Below are 20,469 nucleotides of genomic sequence, written 5' to 3' on the forward strand. Positions count from 1 at the left end.
TGTAAATTTTGTTTATGAAAAAGTGAAATTGTTTTTCTGGCCCAGTGGTTCATGAGAAGAAATTTCCTATATATTTTAATGTAAAACTTGGATTCCCAATTGTGGCCCCACCCTACCCCCAGGGGCCATGATTTGAACAATTTAGAATCTACACTACCCCAGGTTGCTTCCAAATAAGTATCAGCTTTTCTGGCCCAGTGGTTCTTGAGAAGAAGATTTTCAAAGATTTTTTCTACATATTTCAATGTAAAACTTAGATTCCCTATTGTGGCCCCACCCTACCCCTGGGGGCCATGATTTGAACAATTTAGAATCTACACTACCCAGGATGCTTTCACTTAAGTTTCAGCTTTTCTGGTCCAGTGGTTCTTGAGAAGATTTTCAAAAATTTCTCCCACATATTTCAATGTAAAACTTGGATTCCATTTGTGGCTCCACCCTACCCCGGGGGTCATGATTTGAACAATTTATAATCTACACTACCCCAGGATGCTTTCACATAAGTTTCATCTTTTCTTGCCCAGTGGTTCTTGAGAAGAAGATTTCCAAAAAATTTTCCTACATATTTCAATGTTAAACTTGGATTCCCAATTGTGGCCCCACTCTACCCCCCGTGGGGTCATGATTTGAACAATTTATAATCTACACTACCCCAGGATGCTTCCACATAAGTTTCATCTTTTCTGGCCCAGTGGTTCTTGGATTTTCAAACATTTTTCCTATATATTTCAATGTAAAGCTTGGATTCCTAATTGTGGCCCCATCCTACCTCTGGTGGTCATGATTTGAATAATTTAGATCTACACTACCCCAGGATGCTTCCACATAAGTTAATGCTCTTTTGGCCCAGTGGTTCTTGAGAAGAAGAATTATTAATGACCCCACTCTATTTTTGTCTTTTCTTGATTATCTCCCCTTGGAAGGGGGCTTGGCCCTTCATTTTAATAACTTATATTCCCTTTCACCCAAGGATGCTTTGTACCAACTTTGGTTAAAATTGGCCCAGTGGTTCTTGAGAAGATGATGAAATGTGAAAAGTTTACAGACAGATGGACAACAGACAACAGGTGATCAGAAAAGCTCACTTGAGCTTTCATAAAAAAAATTCTGAGATAATTATATCTGGACAAAAAATATTACTATGTTATAGGGATCAAAAGTATTGTTGTTGACAATAATTTTTCAAAACAGTTACTGAGAAGCCTTTTAATGTTTCATATTAGGAAAAGAAGCTCAAGGGCCTTAAAGCTCAGATGAGTATAATTAATACAAATCCTGTAAAGGATTTAAGGATCCATAAAATGGCAATGCAGTGAAACCTGTATAATCCAACATGCACTTGGACACAGATTTTGTGTCAGAATGGACAGGGTGTTGAATTGCATTGTGTAAAGAGCACAGAAAATAGTACAAGAGGTTCATGGGCCACAATGCTCACCTGAGTCACTATTGCCCCTTTGTCCAGCAGATTTTTTCATCTGTATAGCAAGGGGATTTTCCTTCCCCGTTCTTTTAAAATGTGTTGTGAGCTACACGGAAAAGTATATAACTAATTATGTTTATAATGAAGCAAAATTTTCTGTCTCTGGTACTTTGCTATAAACATATTTTACTGTATATTCCTATGTAAATCACTTGATCCCAGGGGTCATGATTTGAACAAACCTGAATCTTAAATGAGGATGCTTCCATATAAATATGACTGATTATGACTATGATGTTCTTGGGAAGAAGATTTTTAAAGATTTTTCCTCTATGTTCCTATGCAAAGCTTTGATCACCCATTGTGGCCTCTCCGTACCCCGGGGGTCATGATTTGATTTGTACAAACTTGAATCTACACTATCTAAGGATGCTTCCATATAAATATGACTAATTATGACTCTGATCTTCTTGGGAAGAACATTTTCAAATATTTTTTCTATATATTCCAATGTAAAACTTTGGTCGCCAATTGTGACCCCACCCTATCCCACTGGGTCATGATTTGAAGAAATTTGAATCTAAACTACCTGAAGATACTTCCATATAAATATGACTGATCATGGCTTTGCTGTCCTTGATAAGAACTTTAATCGCACATAGTGGTCCCACCTTATCCCCAGAGGTCAAGATTTGAAGAAATTTGAATCTACACTTGTCAGCAACCTTTCACGTAAGTTTCATCTTTTTTTGGTCCAGTGGTTCTTAAAAGAATATGATTTTTAAATGAACCCACCCAATTTTCACCATCTCTTAATTATCTCCCCTTGGAATAGGGTGTGGTCCTCCATTTGAACAAACTTGAATCCCCTTCAACCAAGGATACTCTACCAAGTTTGGGAGAAATTGGCCCAGGGCTTCTGGAGAAGAAGATGAACATGTGAAAGTTTACAATGACTACAGACAACAGACAAATTTTGATCAGAAAAGCTCACTTGACCCTTTAGCTCAGGTGAGCTAAAAATGGGAGTGAAAATAAAGGTCGGAGTTCACATTGAAACAAATTTCAAAGGTTTCAGATTAAACAGTTTTCACTGTAAATAATAATAAAGCAAATAAACTGTTTGAGGAAGACTTATTGCTCAAAAACAAGAGAATTAGGTTGATCAAAGATCAACACAATGGCTTCTAATCTGAAAAGCTTTTGAAGTATTTTATTCCATTCAATATGATAGAAGGGGAAAGGGGCTATGACCCACAGGACACTACACTACTAGTATTCAATCAATTGGTTATGACAATTCACAATGAAGGTTGAGGTACCTCTGTAATCGATAGAACCTTGTCCTAACACATATTAACCATGCACTTAGTTTATCTGCTAAATACACCAGAAGACTTTAAAGAATCAATTCATTTTTGCTATAATATGATAGAGGCCAACCCCAACACCAGAACCCCTGACCCAGGGAATGAAATTCACAACTCTGAAAAAGGCACTAGTGCTCATCATAACCATGCACTTAGTTTGTCTGCTTAACATACAAGGGTAAAGAAGATTTCTTTTAAAAGTACAGTATTAATGCATTTTCACTATATGATCAATAGATCCCTACCCTAACACATGAACCCCAGCTGCTAGGGCCATGAATACATAATTCTGGAAGAGATACCCTTGTTCACCTGATTAATAAAGAATTTATGCATTTTCACTACATGATCAATAGATCCACATTCTTGCTCATCATTATCATGCACTTGGTTTGTCTTCTTAATAAAATGGGGGAGACAAGGTTTTATAAAAACATATGCATTTTCACTACATGATCAATAAAGCCACACCCTCCTAGCATATATATCCCTAACCCCAGGACCATGAATTTCATAATTTGGAAGAGGCACCCTTGCTCCTCATAACCATGCACTTAGTTTGTCTGTTAAATTACATGGAGGAAGAAAGATTTTAAAGAATTTATGCATTTTCACTATATGATCAATAAAGCCCCATCCCCTGATCCTGGGGGTAATGAATTTCATAATTTTGGTAGAGAGCTTATTGCTTATTATCATCATGCCTACAGTTTAGCTGCTATGTGTCCAGGCCTCAAAATGATAAACTGAGAACAGATTTAAGTCAAAATTTTAAATTGTATAACTTTGATATGATTTAAAAGATAAATTAAATTTTCATCACGTGTTTGTATGTCATACTAACATGCAAGTTTTAAAATATTATTGTTCAATCAGTTTATGGTCTTGGGCCCAGGAGTAAAGGTTTTTAAAGATTGCATTAATTTTGGTGATTATGGCCCAAGGGAGGTAGAGACCATGAAATTCATAATTTTTACCCCCCTTTGCTCAAAGATGCTATATACCAAAATTGGATGGAATTGGCTCAGGCATTCCAGAAAAGAAGCTGAAAATGTTAAAACAACGACCAACGGCAATGGATAGCAGCAGGTCACCTAACTCAGATGACCTAAAAAACTCTACTGGGTACTTGCAATTTGTTTCTCATGAATTTCTTTTGTACTAATTGTGAATGCATACTGCATTATTGCATATTTCTTTTGTACTAATTGTGAATGCATATTGCATTACTGCATACTTTTCATTATGATACAAAATACATGTACACTGTATATGTATAGAATAAACTTGCATATAATATAAATGATAGACAATAATAATACTGCACTTGAAATGACAAAAAAGGAACACAACATATTTTCTTTTTTCACATTTTATTTTGGTTTCAGCTTGTAAAAACTGAACACGTTTGTGATTATATACTGACATGTAATTGTGTATATGCAAACACCAATAAAAGTAATATCAGTACACTATATTTACACAGAGGAAATTTTAATGACCACCATTTTGTAAATCTGATAGTAAGCACAACTTCATTCTTTAAGACCTAACAATATATTAAAACTCTTTGATTTGATATCTGATATATTAATTTGCATCAGACTACAAATAACCCTGATTCTATTGGGAGAAAGTCTACCTGTACTTGTACTGATGTATAAGTAACAGTCTATTTGTGTGTAACTTATTTGCTGAGAGCAAACCTTAAATCAACATAGGATCTATTTTCCTTCTATAAATTTATAAATTATTTTGTTTGAAGAAGCTTGACCAGCAAGCTCAACATGGCTTGTTCTATACCTTTACATTTACTGGAAATAAACAGGTCCAGCAAAAGTTAACAATTTATTCTACAACACACATCATCTTGTAGATGGATGGGTCATTTGTTGCTTTGAGAAAATGTGGGAGCAATTTACAGTTATAATACCCCAAATCTTAATGAAAAAAAATCTAAATCTAACATATTACATGTATTTTAAAAAAAATCATGACCTGTACATTACATATATATATATCTGTACATAAAATATTGAAAACCCCTGGCAACTATGTTGCAAGGAGGCAAAGAAGTATTGCATTGGATGCTACTGGTATAAAAATGTGGTTTGTATGAAATATTGCATTAAGCTTTGCTATAAGATTGTTTTGTATACATATTAAAAAATATATATATAGACTTTCCATAATAAGACAAATCATATGTGCAATTTGTTTACCACACTGTGCAAACAATGCATTTAACAAGCTGTAACCTTTTCTGCATATTTATTAAAACCTTTTTTATTCCATGGACTAAACTGCAAGATGAAGATGATAAGAGACATGTACATGAATTGTACATAGACCTTAACTTTTAACTTGAAACATTAATACTATTTCATGAAATCAAATTCAACATCACAGAAAACCACATGCACTTTAGATACATATGAATATTAAACTAAGTACAAAATTTCACAAAAAGAAAGGTATAAATTTGTAACTTCATGACTCTCGGTCCATAAATAAGTCGAATTTACAATTTGAGTAGTATATAAGAGATCTTTAGGAAAAACTAATGTTTGTCATGAACAGCTGCCACACACTGGGATATAATAAAAGGAGGCCTAAGGGCCACAGAGCTCACCTGATCTAGTCTTACTAAGAATGTGAACTCAAATCAGTACCACCACTGAATTTTTATCTGAACTATTTACTAGAATATTGTTCAGGAGAAGAAAAAAATCTTACTTTCCTATACTTTTTCCCCCAAGTGAAAACCAAATTATTCTATATTTTAACCCCACTCTTGCTGAAATGTTTTGAATAAATACAGTTCAGAGGTTCTATTAAAAAACACAAAATTAGTACAATAATTTCCAATTTATCAATATCTAATTTTGAAAGATTTGGCTCTTCTATCAAGCAAACATAATCAACATCCCACCCAGAAAAAAATGGGGAAGGGGGTGTCACATCTTACATATATCAAAATAACACAAGAATTTGTGAGAAGTGAAAAAAAAAACTATAAAGTTAATAGCTGGCAGACAAACTTTGATTTAAAAAAAATAAAGTTGATTGACCTCTGATTATAGTAAGTTAATAAAATCAGATCTATTAAGGACTCATCTGCTACCTTCCATGTCCATCTAAGTTAGAACTGGAATAAGAGTCTCTCTTGTCCAGATCAGAATTGCTCGGGAGTTTAAGCTTAGTCATAGCAGGTGAATTTGAATGACTTCTGTTGGTGGGGGTTGAAGAGGAGGGAATTAGTGGAGGGGGAGGTCCTTGCAGTAAAGCAGGGGAGCCTACTTTTAGCCCACTGTGACTCACAAGAGGACTCATAGTTCTTGGAAAATGACCACTAGCTCTCAGTGGATCAAAATGTCTAGAATGGCCTAGCCTGCTAGATTCCAAGGCTAACTTTTCTCTTTCAAAACGCTCCCTTTCAAACTGTGGTAAGCGATCAAAGTACTCGCGCCTCAGTCTTTCTTCCTGGAGAAGAATTTCATCCTTGCGAACTCTCTCAGGGTCATACAGACCCACAGATGGTGGCTGCAGTCTTCGCAGCATACGTTCCCGCTCCTGTTCCATTTCTCTTTGGAATTGGAGACTGTGGTAACTAGTGAAGTCCATTAAACTCTTCTCCTGGGATCCCCATAAACTTTGGGGAGGGGGAATCCTATCTGCACCAAAAGGAAATTGAGAAGGCCCACCCAGAAGCCTTGAACGGTCCATTAAGTTAGATGCACCAAGTAAATAATCTGGTCTGAATTTGTCTCTGTCCAGTGCAGAGACCTCTGGTTCATCCACTTTTTCTTCCTTCACTTTAATGATGTCTTTTTCATCACGATTGTAACTAGAATCTGATTTGGCAGAGCCCACTCTGCCTCCCACAAGTGGTGACCTTGATCGTGACCTGGAATGGGAGGAGATTGTGTGAGGATGTCGCACATCTCCACCAATAAATGGTCTGTCCTTAGACTGTTCTAAATCAACACTTCCCCGACGTTCTCTATCACTTGACCTCCTTTCTCTGAAATACAAATAACATTTTCTTCTGAAAGCAATTGCTCTGTGAATATTTTATTTACAAAAAATCTTTAATTTGGTACAATGGAAAATGTATTATATTAATATCATTTTCACAACAAATTCAAATTCATATTGTCCAAGTTCAAGTCAAAAATGTCCTGTATAGGCAGGAATCCAAATAATTATGTCACATAGGTCAGCTGGGCCATAAAATGTATTTAAGTGGTTCAGTTGATCAGCAAAGACCAAAAACCACCAATTCAAACTTTTCATTGAAACAATCACTAACACCAGACTCTCTCCTCTTAAGCTACATTGTTTTAGGGTTCTATACATGTACTGAAAATCCTGATTACTCTAGGTCCATGGATTAACCAAAATTTTATTCACGAGATTCCTCTATCATGAATTATGTTTCACCTTTTCTTAAACTGCAAAGAATTTTCTGGACATCCATTTTAAGAGGAGGTTCTTTACTTTTCATGATTACATCGTTGAATCAAAGGATGCAGGTCCAACATTTTGCAGAAAACATGTGTTGTTATATTAATGACATGCTTTAAAATGAGAATTCACCTCATAGTGCAACATTTTTTAACAAATATCCAATATTCTATCACATTAAACTTATAAAAGCGCAGTCGAATTTTACTATTTACTGGTATCTGAGCCATTGGGCCACTTACTTGTTTAAGCCTTGAATTAAGGGTATGAAGTCATTTAGGTGCTTTTATGCATTTCAATTAACACTAATAAAGCTGATTTTCATCTATTTTAATTATATTCATGATCTCAAATGGCAAACAGCATATCAACATTATTTTTTTCTTTTTACAGTAATTTATTTCTACACAAATCCTATGTAAGCATTAGCATACACTTTATTCAGAAATGTGAAAAATATTGTTTCATTTTGTATACCTTTCCCTTTCTTCCCTTCGTCTGTCCAGTCCTAGCACCACTTCTCTTTCTTTCTCTCTTTCCTTTTCCTTCTCTATCTCCCTTTCCCTCTCATCTGGTTTGGACCAATGTGATCCAGAAAACAAAGGGGAAGATCTATGCAGGCGACTCCACTCCTGTGGTGAAGCTATACCTGGAATTTTGGGTATTTCCCTACCTGGGGTACCAAATGGACTTCCACCTATAACATTGCAACCAAAGTTATATATATAATACTATTTGTCAATAAACAAAAATTAATAAAACATTAGTAGTCATGAGGTAATTATTCCTTGTTGGACTGCAATTAACTTACATATATAAACTGATGTACTTTTATTGTATATCATGAAATGACATGAAGCACAATGATGAGAGAGAAATAAAGATCAATTCTTAATTACCTCTTCCTAATCCACCAAAACCTTCATGACTGGAGAATGGATAAGGTGAGGGCCTAGGGAATGAGCTCATACCTACAAGTGTGTGATAAAAACAACAAAATAAATTTCAACATTTAATTTCAAATGAAGATCAACCAGTCTTTTAGATTTATCAGTGTTTTATTAACTATAATCATATAAAAACTATTGATGCATTTATCTACACTTTCCATGAACTTAAATAATGAAGAATCTAAATTATGCTTTTAACAACAAAGAAATCAATGTTTACAGTTCTACTGTAATGGACCCATACCTAGCAGTGAGGATGGTGTGGACAGATCAGTGGGTCTGTGGAGACTACTACTGGACAGATTCCGGCCCGACTGTAGGGGGTCCAGACTTTTCCCCTCCCCTCCTTTGGAGACTTCAGAACTTTCCTGCTGGTGGCGGTGGATCTTCCAGGCAATCTGAACATGCATGGTGCACCACTTCCCACTTTTCTGAAATGACAGTAAATTACATGTACACACATGTATACATCATCACTCATCTATTCTAATTCATGTACCTTAAACTTTCTCAAATAGTTGCAAATCAGTGTTTAATACCATCTAATGTATTCTTTCCATGATTTTTGGGTACAAAATTTGTAACAGGATAAGGCTTCTCTTGTCCTGAGTTCAGAGACAGGGTCAGGATTAAGTGGCATCAATGCTAAAATACTGTATACAGCTCTGACTACATTCAAACTTATTTTCACATCTCCTTAACAATATCATTTTTAAACTCCAGACTGAATTCAAAGTCTTTGAATGCCTTTAACTAAATACTAATTTCACATTATCAATATTTAAAGGAAAAAACTATTCTGCCTTAAATTATGCAAAATAAAAACATTGTTGAAAATAGGTCTGTATACAGTGTTCATATATTGCTAGTCTGCCTCCTCAGAACTTTGTTCTTACTGTACCAGGGTGGTTGGATCAGTGTCCTTTAATTTAAATACAGCCTTCCACTAGAAATTTACAAAAAAAGAACATAGGGGTATAACCTAGGGAAAATGCCCATTGTTTGAAAACAAGATAGTAAAAAATTAAAATAATCAACAAGAAATTTTATTTCATTTGTCAGTTAAATCAATATTTACTTAACTTGCTATAATATTAATACAGTATGTAAGACTCTTTTTAGTAGTGGAAGTAATCTAAAATCTATAGAATAACACATTCATACAAAACATATAAAATCAATCATTTCCACATACTAAAACATAATTTTTCTTTATTACTAGGTTCTCACTCATTTTTCTGCAAAGTAAATCTTCTAAATTTGAGTCATAATGTACCTTTTCTATTAACTAAGATATGGGGCAAAGACTTCTATGCACTAAAAGTAAAATTTTATACCAAAACATTTGTATATCTAGTGAAATTACTTGAAGTCAAGCTATTCAAGGGTAATATCACAATCAAGATTCAAATGCAGATATTTGATACGAGTTGCCTGGCTCAGAAAGTACAAGGGTCATTCAAAAATATGCGGACTTTTTGTCATATATTTTTTTTATTTAACATCATCACCAAATTTGGTAGACATATTTTAGCAATAAATCTAAATAATTTGAATAGAAAAATCCAAATACATGAGCTACATTAAAATTATCCTACATTTAAGACTGCATATAGGGTCATCGAGCATGGTCAAAGTTGAGTAATTCACGAACAATACACTATATAAAGTCCATAGTCATATCTCTTATAAATGGTGCTTGAACGAAAATAGAATTTAAACATTCAAATTTAATATTGTTACATAATTTCAGATGCCAAATTGTAATGTAATACATTGCTTCATTAAAAAGAAATCAATTTCAAAAGACAGGTAGTCCTCTTTGAAAAAAAAAAAAACAACAAAAAAAGATGACATTGAAGGATGTCGTGGAGCAGCAAGTAAGCAATGCAATTTTGTTTTGCACTCAGGAAAACTCTAAATCTGAAAATGCTAGAGAAACCAAGAACTATATCAAAAGTGAACTGTACATTTGTATATAAATGGCAAAGACAGTTTTTGAGAGGTAGAGACTGAATCAGACGGTTGTCAGTCTACAAAGAAACAGATGAAATGTAAATATTTCCATTTCTTTTTTTTTTTCTCTGTGATAACTCTTTGAAAGTTAGTTGAGTTGATTTCTTGATCATTCTACCGGAATGTAAATTTCACCAAACAATAGGTCAGGAGCTAAGGTGGCCTAATATGCATGTAAATCCTGTGCGGCTGTCTTTGTGTTTGACGTCAGTGGGCAGGGACTATTGAAATTGACATGGGAGGCCTCGTGTAATTTAAATCTATTAGTTTACAATTTTAAAATCTAAATTTTCAATTTTTTTTCACAATAAAATGGAAATATAAGGAATCACTGTCTAGTTAGTAGAATATGCCATGGACATCAACGATAGTTGGAAACATGGGATAATTTATGCATAACGGGCTTTGCCCATTATGCAAATTATCCCACATTTCCAACTATCGTTAATGTCCATGGCATATTCTACTAACTAGACAGTGATTCCTTAAAAATCTGCTCAAAAGAGTTAGTAATGTCATGGAAAGTGATGTGCACTTTACTGTTTCGGAACTACTGAAAGCAGAGCTATGTGGTAAAGAATTTGACTTAAGCTACTCAAACAGTAATGAATTGTTAGCAAACTTGGTGTCCAGTGTTATGAAGACATTTTTAATGAATTAAAGGCACTACAGACAGTGTGAGAAATGAAGAGGGAGGGTAATTTTGAGAAACTTTGTCTACATATTTTTCTCTCTTTTTTCTTTATCATATTTAGGGCTACATATATGATTGAGGTATCTTAGGGTTCAATTCAATTTTCAATTCTTAGGCCACAATTCAATTACTTTCCATTCAAATAAACATTTATCTAATTCTCTGATAATATAATAAAGAACTTTATTGTTTGTAAATTTTAATATCTAAGATATTTCTCTAATATATTTCTGGATCATTACAAGTATATATTGATATTTTACTTCAATTTGGAAACAACCTCTCTATTAAATCATTTAATGTAACATTTTAAAGCACAATAACTTGCTCTGTATGTATTTTATAATTTTTTTAATGCAATTTTATCTCATATTTGATCACTGTCTTTAACTTTGTCTATAATTGTATCTCTTCATGCCTGTGGGCTCTTGATTGGAAATAAATTGTTTATTGTTTTATTTTCATTCTGTTTTAACTTTTAAATATGTTGATCCATTGTAGATATGTAAATGTACTATGTTTTTGTTTCCAATGATTCGCCTTGTCTGTGGTATTTCCCTACTTAAAATTAATCTCTGTAAAACAAATTATACCTATTGCAGCATTTAATTTTTCTTTCAGGCCAAAATATTTCCACAGTGGGGACATAAGGTTCGCTTGTGGGTTTTTAATCAAAATTACAAAGATTTGACTACTGGCATCCACCATTTTTAATGTTGTAAATTGTAAAGAAAAAAAAAACAACAAAAACATTGTTTTCATTCTGAAAAAAAAATGTAAAATGAACCGAATTGTAATTTAAGGCTGTTGAATTGAAAATTGAATCGAATACTGTGCATTGTGATTCAGGTGCACCATGATAAATCATTGCAGCCCTATTCACAATAAAATACTTTTTTTATCAAAATAATATTTTATATACAAGTAATCAAGTATTGTTTAATCCAATTTCATATTATATTAATGAAAAAACACTACATTTTAAAACCAAATTTAATCTTTAGTCTACTGAAGCTATAGGCATTTTCTCTGTCTTATTTTACCTAAGTTCTTAAATTTTTCAGATCTAATAACCCCACTGGTTTCTTAGGGGCCATTTCAACACACAGAAGTCTATAGAGAGATTACAAGTCACAACATTTAAAAAAACTATGAGCCATCTAGATACCGAAAGCTTCATGGGGAAACCGTCAAGACAGCTTATCACGTACAGAACAGAAATACATGTCATTCAGTTATCTAAAGTAACGTGGAGATTTTATTTTACCAAATTGGGAAAGATCATTACCATTGCTTTTCAGAAAAAACATCTTAAAGGACTTATCGCATGATTTTTCAAAAATCTTAATTTTATGAAAAATATTATCTACAACCTTGTTTATTAAAATTCTGAATACAATAAACGTTTTTAAAAGCATATTTTAAGAGATATTGAGAATTGAAATTCAAATACGGCAATATGCATATTTCAGTCGGATTTCGGCAAAATACTGCTCTGACGTCATAGGCGACAATTCAGTGATAGAGAGATGAGAAGTTGCACATTATTTTCGAAGTTATCAACGACAAATGCAGCTTAATTATGAAAAATGCTGAAAAAATTAATTCCTAACGTAATTTTCAATTACTATAGAAACATTAACTAGTTCTAACGTATAAGACTTTTGAGATATTTTCGTTTTTTATTCCAAACATTTAGAATCTGTAGGTCTGATTACGGCAATGTTTCGTGATCGGAAAATTATTTTTCAAGACCGCCATCCTTTACAAAACATATGAAAGCATACTTGCATAAATTAATATTATGTTAAAAACGAAGAATAACAAATTTATGTAATATTAAATTTGTGAATCAAATAAGTTAATACATGTGATAAAATGACAAATCAAATTGTATTGTGATGGCGAGTTTCTTCGTCTTCGCCGCGTCTCCCTCGCTATCGTCGCTGCTATTTTTACAATGTTAACGGATTTTTCAGATTATTTCTTGCTGACAATTCTAAAATATAAGGTTGGATATTAAATTTCATATCGATAAAATCAGTGATTTGGTCTTCCATAACGCAGAAAATTCAGGTTGTATCGCGTATATTTTAGTAAGATTTACGTGAAGAGCTGATCAGCCATTGTCGCCTTTGACGTCACAGGGTCACGTGATCGCTATCTAATTAAGTTAGATTTTTAATTCAGGGGTTTTCATTTGAGTCAATAATTGGTTAATTACCGCGGTTTATCCGCAGTAAAAACACAAAATTTATAAACTGTGGTCATAAGGAACGTTTTACGCTTTTAATTTCAAATAATTTAGAAACATGCGATAAGTCCTTTAAGATTGTTCTTTATTGCACTTGCATGGGGTACACCTACATTTTATTACACATACAATTGATAAGAAAGTACAGAGTACAGCACTTGAGGAGAGCCCCTTCCACCTTTCCCTTAATTCAACTAAAATCACTCTGAAACATATACTAGTGCATGCAACTATGATATATAACATAGAACATCTAAACAACATGTATGTAGACAGAACATATTGACTAAGCAGGAGAGGGTGTGGATAGAGCCTGAGGCTACACTAACTTTGTGGTGGGGCAGAGAAGCAGCTGAAGGAGGGACTTTCTCTTGCTCTCTCAGGGTCGGGATCAGCTGACCGGGATGTAACAGGCCACCAGCTACTTTCTACAATGGGAGCACATACACATGGCATATATTATAGAATGCTCTGACAGTGATCAGTCACTTCTGTGTATCAAATGAGTGATGATTTATAATTCCTCACCCATCACATAAAGTGTGTCAATTATGGAGTTTCATACAGTTTTTTTTTTTAATTTCATACATTAAACTCACTGAAATCAAAAGATTACTACTGTTATTTTCAAAAATGATGTATAACAATTGATAATGAAAACTAAATTTTTAACAACACCTTTAAAAATGAAACATAAACGATTACCAGTTATATCTACTGCAAGACAACAAAGCATAATTTAGGTCATAATTAGTACATACATGTCTATAGGTAGTTCTATGGTTCTTGAATATCTAATTCTTTATGGAGGTGAGTAAATATGCAAACCTTTGGTTGAAAAGCTCCCGATGAACTGGAATTGAGGGAACTTCCTGAATGAACAAGAGGTGGCACCATTGGATAGCCCAGCAAGCCTGGAGTCTGAAGTAATCAATTATACAGCTCTCAGTGGATAATTGACATTATAATTTAGAAAGTTCTTATTTTAATGGAACAAAACTAGCCACAAATCTAAACAGCATTTTTTTATGCATAACACTGATTATAAACTCTATTTTCTTCCATAGATATATTTGGGGGGAAAAAAACTTAGTATGTTAAATGAAAGTAAAAATAATTTGTCATAGAAATGCATAAAACCACTACCTATTGTTTATTCAAAACAACTTACCGCTCTATAAAATGATGACTCAAATGGTTTTGGGACCTTGTCATACTGTAAAGTAATAAATAAGTTTAAAACACATAAATATTTTCTTTTAACATAAATGAAAATATTTGTGAAGTCAATCAAAAGTTTCAATCCTTTAGTTACAGTAAAACTCGTCTTATCTGGATGTTGTGCATTCTGAAAGCTTGCCTATGGCTGTGCAAACTTTTAGCCCCTTTCAGTATATTTAATTGTTAATGAAATGTTATCTAATCTGAATGTTGTCTTATGCAGCCATTTTCTATGGAACCAGTGCCCAGTGGTGTCCAGATTAGACAAGTTTTACTGAATTAATATATTTTTGTTCCACATTTTAAATATTGATACCCTGCATGCTATCTTTCTTATCTCAGTATCATTTATCTTGTCATGATTTGGATGGCCTGTCATCATATCTCATATGACTTTGATGGCCTGTCATCATAATCTACCTACTATTTTTCACTGCTGGTAACTGTGACTTACCAAATGTGGGGCTGGGGAGGGGACTAATGACCCAGTAAGACCTGGCAGGGCAAACATGTGTTGATGTGTGTGCTGGTGCTGGTGTTGATGTTGATGCATGTGCTGATGTTGGTGGATGTCCGCACGACCGTACGGTGTAGAGCCAATAACAGGGAGACTCGTCCGCTCCTGGGCTGCCAAAAATCGTCGATTTAGTTCCTCACGCAAAATTTCTTGACCTTCAATAAGAAAAGTATCATCTTTCATACTTTATATGTTACTTTCCATAGTAAAAGTTTTGATTTCAAGTGATTTTTCAGTTTTTATTTTAACTTGTTTTTAGCCATGCATAAATGAAGCAAAATTATATATCAATCTTAATGAATACTCTCACAAACAAAATCTTACAATCCTTTATAAAATATAAAATCTTTTATTATGAGCTTCTAGTATGAGAAATAAGCAAGTTTTATTACTCTTCATTGCTCAGCTAAAAGCACTTACTAGCCAGGGACATGGACTCTGGGGAAGCATGTGCTGACAAACCGGCTCCTCCTATTGTGTGTGGTGATGTCAAAGAACCATTGGCAGCCCCTGGAGGCAGGGGAGCTGCAAACATACTTTGAGGCCCTGGGGGAGGGAGGAGATTATGGAGGGGACTGGGGGGCAGGCTGGAGAATGAAGAACTGTGACCGGCAGTACTGGAATGCAGACCAAACTGAGGTATCCCTGGGGAGTGGGTCACAGGGGTGTAGGGATTGTGAAGATGGGGGGTACTACCACTGAAATAAAGGAAAATAAAGAATTGAATGTATATCAGCAACAATATGAATCATTATAAATAAATAAATAAATGAAGACACTTTTTGAAAGCTGCCTTCTTTAAATCACATCAATTTTCAAGCTATTTGAAGCAAGATATTTCTTAAAATAATGGTTCTGTAACAATAATATACAAATTTACAAAACTGTAAAATATGTTTGAACACTATTTGCATTGTGCATTACTATAAATCAATTTTCTGGGCCCCCTATTGAAAAAATAACAATAGCTTTATGTACTCTACATTCCAGATGTTTTTAATAAAGACGGATGTAGGTTCTGCTGTTTAAAATCAATAATGCATGTTTTATGGATTGGATTAATATACATTTGAAGTCAAATTACATTTTATTCCTGAAATTTTGTTCTCTCTATCAGATATTCTGACATTTAACTAATTTATAACATGTTCCTATGTGAATTAGAGACTTATCATTTGTCAGCAGTCAGAAGTCAGGCTCTAGTAATTATCAGATCTCATTACTACTTTTACTGACAGTCTGTAAATCACTCTTTTTTTGCCAAAGAAATCTGTATCCGAGCATATCAGTATGCACTTGTATTCCATGCCAACAAATACAGATCAGCGCAGGTCGGCTTTGGCAGAGAAGCGTCAGGTAACAGGATGGGGAGATGAACAGGTTATATAACAGGTGAGTTTTAAACACCTGAATAAAACCCATTTCTCTGATCTTTAGGCCCATAATGAAGATTAACGACACTCATTTAATATCATTTCATTCCCTGAATTAATCTTATTTCTTGCACGACAAGGTCCACAGGTGAATGTCTAAGACAGCATCCATTTCATAATCTGCATTTTTTTGACATACTGAAAGTTTCAACAAATCAATTAGCATAATGAAAAGTGATATTTGATAAGCTTAGTCTCATATTCGACACATATAAAAACAGTAAAGACTCATCGCATGATAAGGCATTATCTCTATGCATTTCAGCTGTTGACAAGCTAAAGACGACATTAAAAAGCAGATTTGAAAGGAAGGATTAGAGCCATCCAAGCCAGTTTATCTCACAATAAAGAATAAATCAAGTTCACCAGAACAGGTAAATCAGACTTATCGGGGATTTTAACCTTGTGCTGGTGTTTTGTTTGCTTTGCTGATCAGATGCCTATGTGAAAAAGTGTTAAAACATTATTTTAGCACTTGGCACAAAATTCGAAAGTAATGCAAAGTATTCAATTCCTGACAAATATCTGACAAATTATTTGACAAGTGATTTGGTTAAGATCAATGTAGTATTTCAGTCCACACAGACAAGAAAATTTCCCTCTATGAACCTCCTTCCTTTAGACATTTGATCATCATCTATAAGTAGACTTCAAATCAAATTGCTTACTTTGATGACAAATGTTATTTCACTATTCCAAGTGATATTCTTTTCAAGTAATCCCCATAGATTAATAATCCTTCTTTAAACCTGACTAATGTTATCAAATACTCTAGACTGCCTGATTTTATTTTGCAGTAGCTCACATTTTTTTCTTTCTGAGAAAAAGCCCTTCAATACAATAGAAAATTGAATTCATCATGTCTGTGAATGGATGATAAGGAAATGAAATTGATTTTCACAATTTTTTCAACTTATATGAGACAAGAGATTGTTTTAAATTGGGAATTAATGAAAGATACTCTTTAAGATACCAATTATCAAATTATTAAATAATATTACGTAAAATATTCTTTTTGATATAACATTAAAAAAATTCAGTTTAGATCTCCTTAAACAGCAGCTGATAAACAGATGTACTGGAAACATGTTACCCCAGTTGGCATTCTATTATGAATTGAACTCTTGTAAAAGATGCAGAAACTCAGTAATAGATTATACCTATGCCAGGGCTTGGAAAATCCAAAACTTGGTGGCAAAGGAAAGTCTTTGTCACTTCTAGGGTCCTCCCTCCGAGGGGTTCGTACGGGAGAGGGAGAAAATTTGTGCTGGTCCTTGTGCAGAAGTGTGTCACTGGAGGCTCTCGGAAATGGTTTCTTCAAATGAGGGGATCTAGAATCAACTGGTTTTGATGAGATGGGTGACCTTGGTTTCTCTTTTGATGTAATCAAAGGTCCATTAGCTATCACAGATGAATTGGTTGTCGTGGTTCCAACAGTACAACTGGTGGTGGTGGTGGTAGAAGCTGTAGGGTTGGTTTCTGTGGCAGTGGTATATGCACTGACTGCGGTCGTCGTAGTAACAGTTGCCGTGGTTATACCACTATCTGTCTGTGACGATGCAGTGGATGTGATTGGTGTAGAGCAGGGACTGCTGCAGGAAGTGGTGGAAGGGGCAGGACATTCTCCTGTCAATCAAACAAAAAGCATTCATTCACCAATAATGTACTGTTACAGATAATATGACATGCAACAAGTTTCTCTTTTGACAAATGAATCTAAATGGGCAAAAACAGGTTGCGACAGCTATCAATATTTAGTACTTCATGCTTAACTGCTGCAAGAATGTTTCTTATTTTAAATGCATTGTGAAAATTTAATACTTACGATTATGGTTCAATGTTGAAAATAAATCTGAACTTGCATTAGATGCCTGGAAAGAAAAACACATATTTGTAATAAAAATTCATACCGTCAAATTAACTTTTTAAATGAAATCAGATTCTAGCCTCAATAAAACATGCTTCCAATTATGACTGCAATATCAAGAATAGACCAAAAATAATAATGGAAATGACACAATGATTCTCACCATCTTTTTGTGAGCAGTAACTACAGACTAATAATCTTGTAACTACATGGTGCATCACAATCAATGAAAAAAAAAAAATCACCCAGTGATTGTTTATCAATGACAGACAAATAATATACACAGAGAGGGAGGAACTGACAAGATGTTTCATAAATCCTAAGCCTGCCGAATGGACTCAAGTGCTGCCCAACAGCAAAGCACAAGTATTCTGTCAGCTTCCACAGAATATATCACCTCAACAGCATGTACAGAACAAAGTCCAGGCCCATATCAAGAATTCTCAGCTTCCCCAGATCTGTAAACTACTAAGTCTTGGTTTATAATACACTTACTTCAATGTGGTTTTCACGTTTAAATGAGACCTTTAAGAAAGTCATATTGGTAATCCATTAATGCTGTTCTCTTACTAAAATCTTGAAGAAATCATTAAGTTATTTATCCTAAACTCTTAAAGCTATTAACAAGGTTTAATTTTGTCTCTAGTTGGGCATTATATCCTCTTCTCAACCAAAATTCAAATACCGGCTTAGGTTCAGATCACTGAATTACTAGCCCTTAGTTTGTTAATCATATCCAATCTAATCCCACACCAACTTAATTATAGGCACCTAGATCAAAATTTAATCACAGTACAGGATGTATTATTTTTCTAAAAAAAATCTTTTTTCCCCCTCTAACTCATTTCAATTACATAAATCTTTGTAATAATGTATATAATAATCTTTTAATGATAGTGCTTGAAAGCTTCTCAGCTCTCTTTAATAGATCTTTAAAAAACCAGTAACATCAAGTGCATCAGTTTCATCTTACATTTTTCACCACAGATATATAATATGACTCTTTAAAACATTGAAGTGATACACTTCGTACCAGGCAAATCATACACAGGAGTAACACAGATCATCAAGTTATCCACTTGCTTTTAAGAGACATTATTTTCTGGATTTAAGATGATTGTATATAAAATAAACCAACAATTGAGTTTTTTCTCTCTTATCCATGCATCTTAGTCTAATATCCAAAGGCCATCGACCAAGTCTAAATCTGATGACTCTGATACAAGCCTTAACAACATGACAAAAATAACTCATCTAAAAATAAAACAGTTCAACAGTCCTTCAAAATTTCTTTCTATGATCAAATAAAAAGTATTGTTCATATTGTATAAGTGGATAATGGAGGATGGTATTTACTCCTTAAAACCTATCAAACACTTCAAGATTAAAGAGTTACACAAAAGAGTGAGTGGGGAGAGGTGGTCCCAGCACAAACACTGTTCCATCATCCTGAACACAGCCCTCTAATTGTAAGGTGTTTGAGAAGGTTGTTTAGTTTAATACTGAGTCCATAGCTTTGGAGAGAATTGCAAAGATGTTGAAAAGCTTATTCATCTAATGAGAGCAAAATAAACACCATATTACAAGAGCTTTATCACTAATTCCTGCTCAGTTTTGTCACTGGTTAATGAGGGTTAAACAAAAAAGCAGCAAGCATACTCACCAAGAGGTAATTTACTTATTCCCATTAAAAAAAAACCTACATGATATGCGTACTCTCCTGTGAAGCTGTCAGAATCTATCAATGCTGTACTATGTTTGCTGGAGCTACTAACATTGCTGCCAACACAACAGTACACTGCTGACAATATCTGCCATGATAATATTTGGTATTACAAGCTTATCTGGTCGAGCTATTATTAATACACTACAAACATCCACCAATTGCTTCCATGCATGTAATTGTACATGGTATGAATAAATGCACAAATTTACATAAATCCTTGGTGATAGATCACTAGCTCTTGCTCAGCAGATCAATATCTGTACAAACGCAAGGATGCAGAAGAGCACCGCTCAAATGATTTTCATCCATACCTGACACAGAATTTCAGAAATCAGTCGGATATTCTCTCTCTCTCTTTGCTACCTTTTTTGGAACAAAAGATAAAAATCTAACATTGATTTCTTCAATAATTGTCGACTTGTGTTGTTTTTCTATTATTGATGAATATTTCCAATGTTTTTTAACAGTTCAAATGAATGCATTTTCCACACTCTCTTGCATTCAGCTAAACCCCAGATCAACATCAAAACA

At 34.0% G+C, this 20,469-nt stretch overlaps 1 protein-coding gene across 5 annotated transcripts in view; it reads right to left on the reverse strand.

The window, feature by feature from the left end:
• Positions 1-4,149: 4,149 nt before the first annotated feature.
• Positions 4,150-20,469, reverse strand: part of LOC133205485 (autism susceptibility gene 2 protein-like) — a 43,150-nt gene continuing 26,830 nt past the window's right edge. For 2 of the 5 annotated variants that reach the window (XM_061341311.1, XM_061341315.1), the window contains 11 exons: positions 18,171-18,216; positions 17,506-17,971; positions 15,333-15,610; positions 14,850-15,067; positions 14,346-14,390; positions 14,003-14,095; positions 13,504-13,602; positions 8,449-8,641; positions 8,160-8,231; positions 7,738-7,957; positions 4,150-6,817 (listed from right to left, as the gene is read on the reverse strand). In XM_061341311.1, coding sequence (XP_061197295.1) covers positions 5,914-6,817; positions 7,738-7,957; positions 8,160-8,231; positions 8,449-8,641; positions 13,504-13,602; positions 14,003-14,095; positions 14,346-14,390; positions 14,850-15,067; positions 15,333-15,610; positions 17,506-17,971; positions 18,171-18,216 — 2,634 coding nt within the window. In that variant the 3' untranslated portion in view covers positions 4,150-5,913. Of the gene's footprint in view, positions 6,818-7,737; positions 7,958-8,159; positions 8,232-8,448; positions 8,642-13,503; positions 13,603-14,002; positions 14,096-14,345; positions 14,391-14,849; positions 15,068-15,332; positions 15,611-17,505; positions 17,972-18,170; positions 18,217-18,707; positions 18,899-20,469 lie in introns of those variants that run through there. The other 3 variants (XM_061341314.1, XM_061341312.1, XM_061341313.1) reach the window with 3 other exon arrangements.

Source organism: Saccostrea echinata, unplaced genomic scaffold (assembly GCF_033153115.1).
Source record: "Saccostrea echinata isolate AGI-Se365-2 ecotype Australia unplaced genomic scaffold, CSIRO_AGI_Sech_v1 ptg000054l, whole genome shotgun sequence".
Lineage (NCBI taxonomy): Eukaryota > Metazoa > Mollusca > Bivalvia > Ostreida > Ostreidae > Saccostrea > Saccostrea echinata.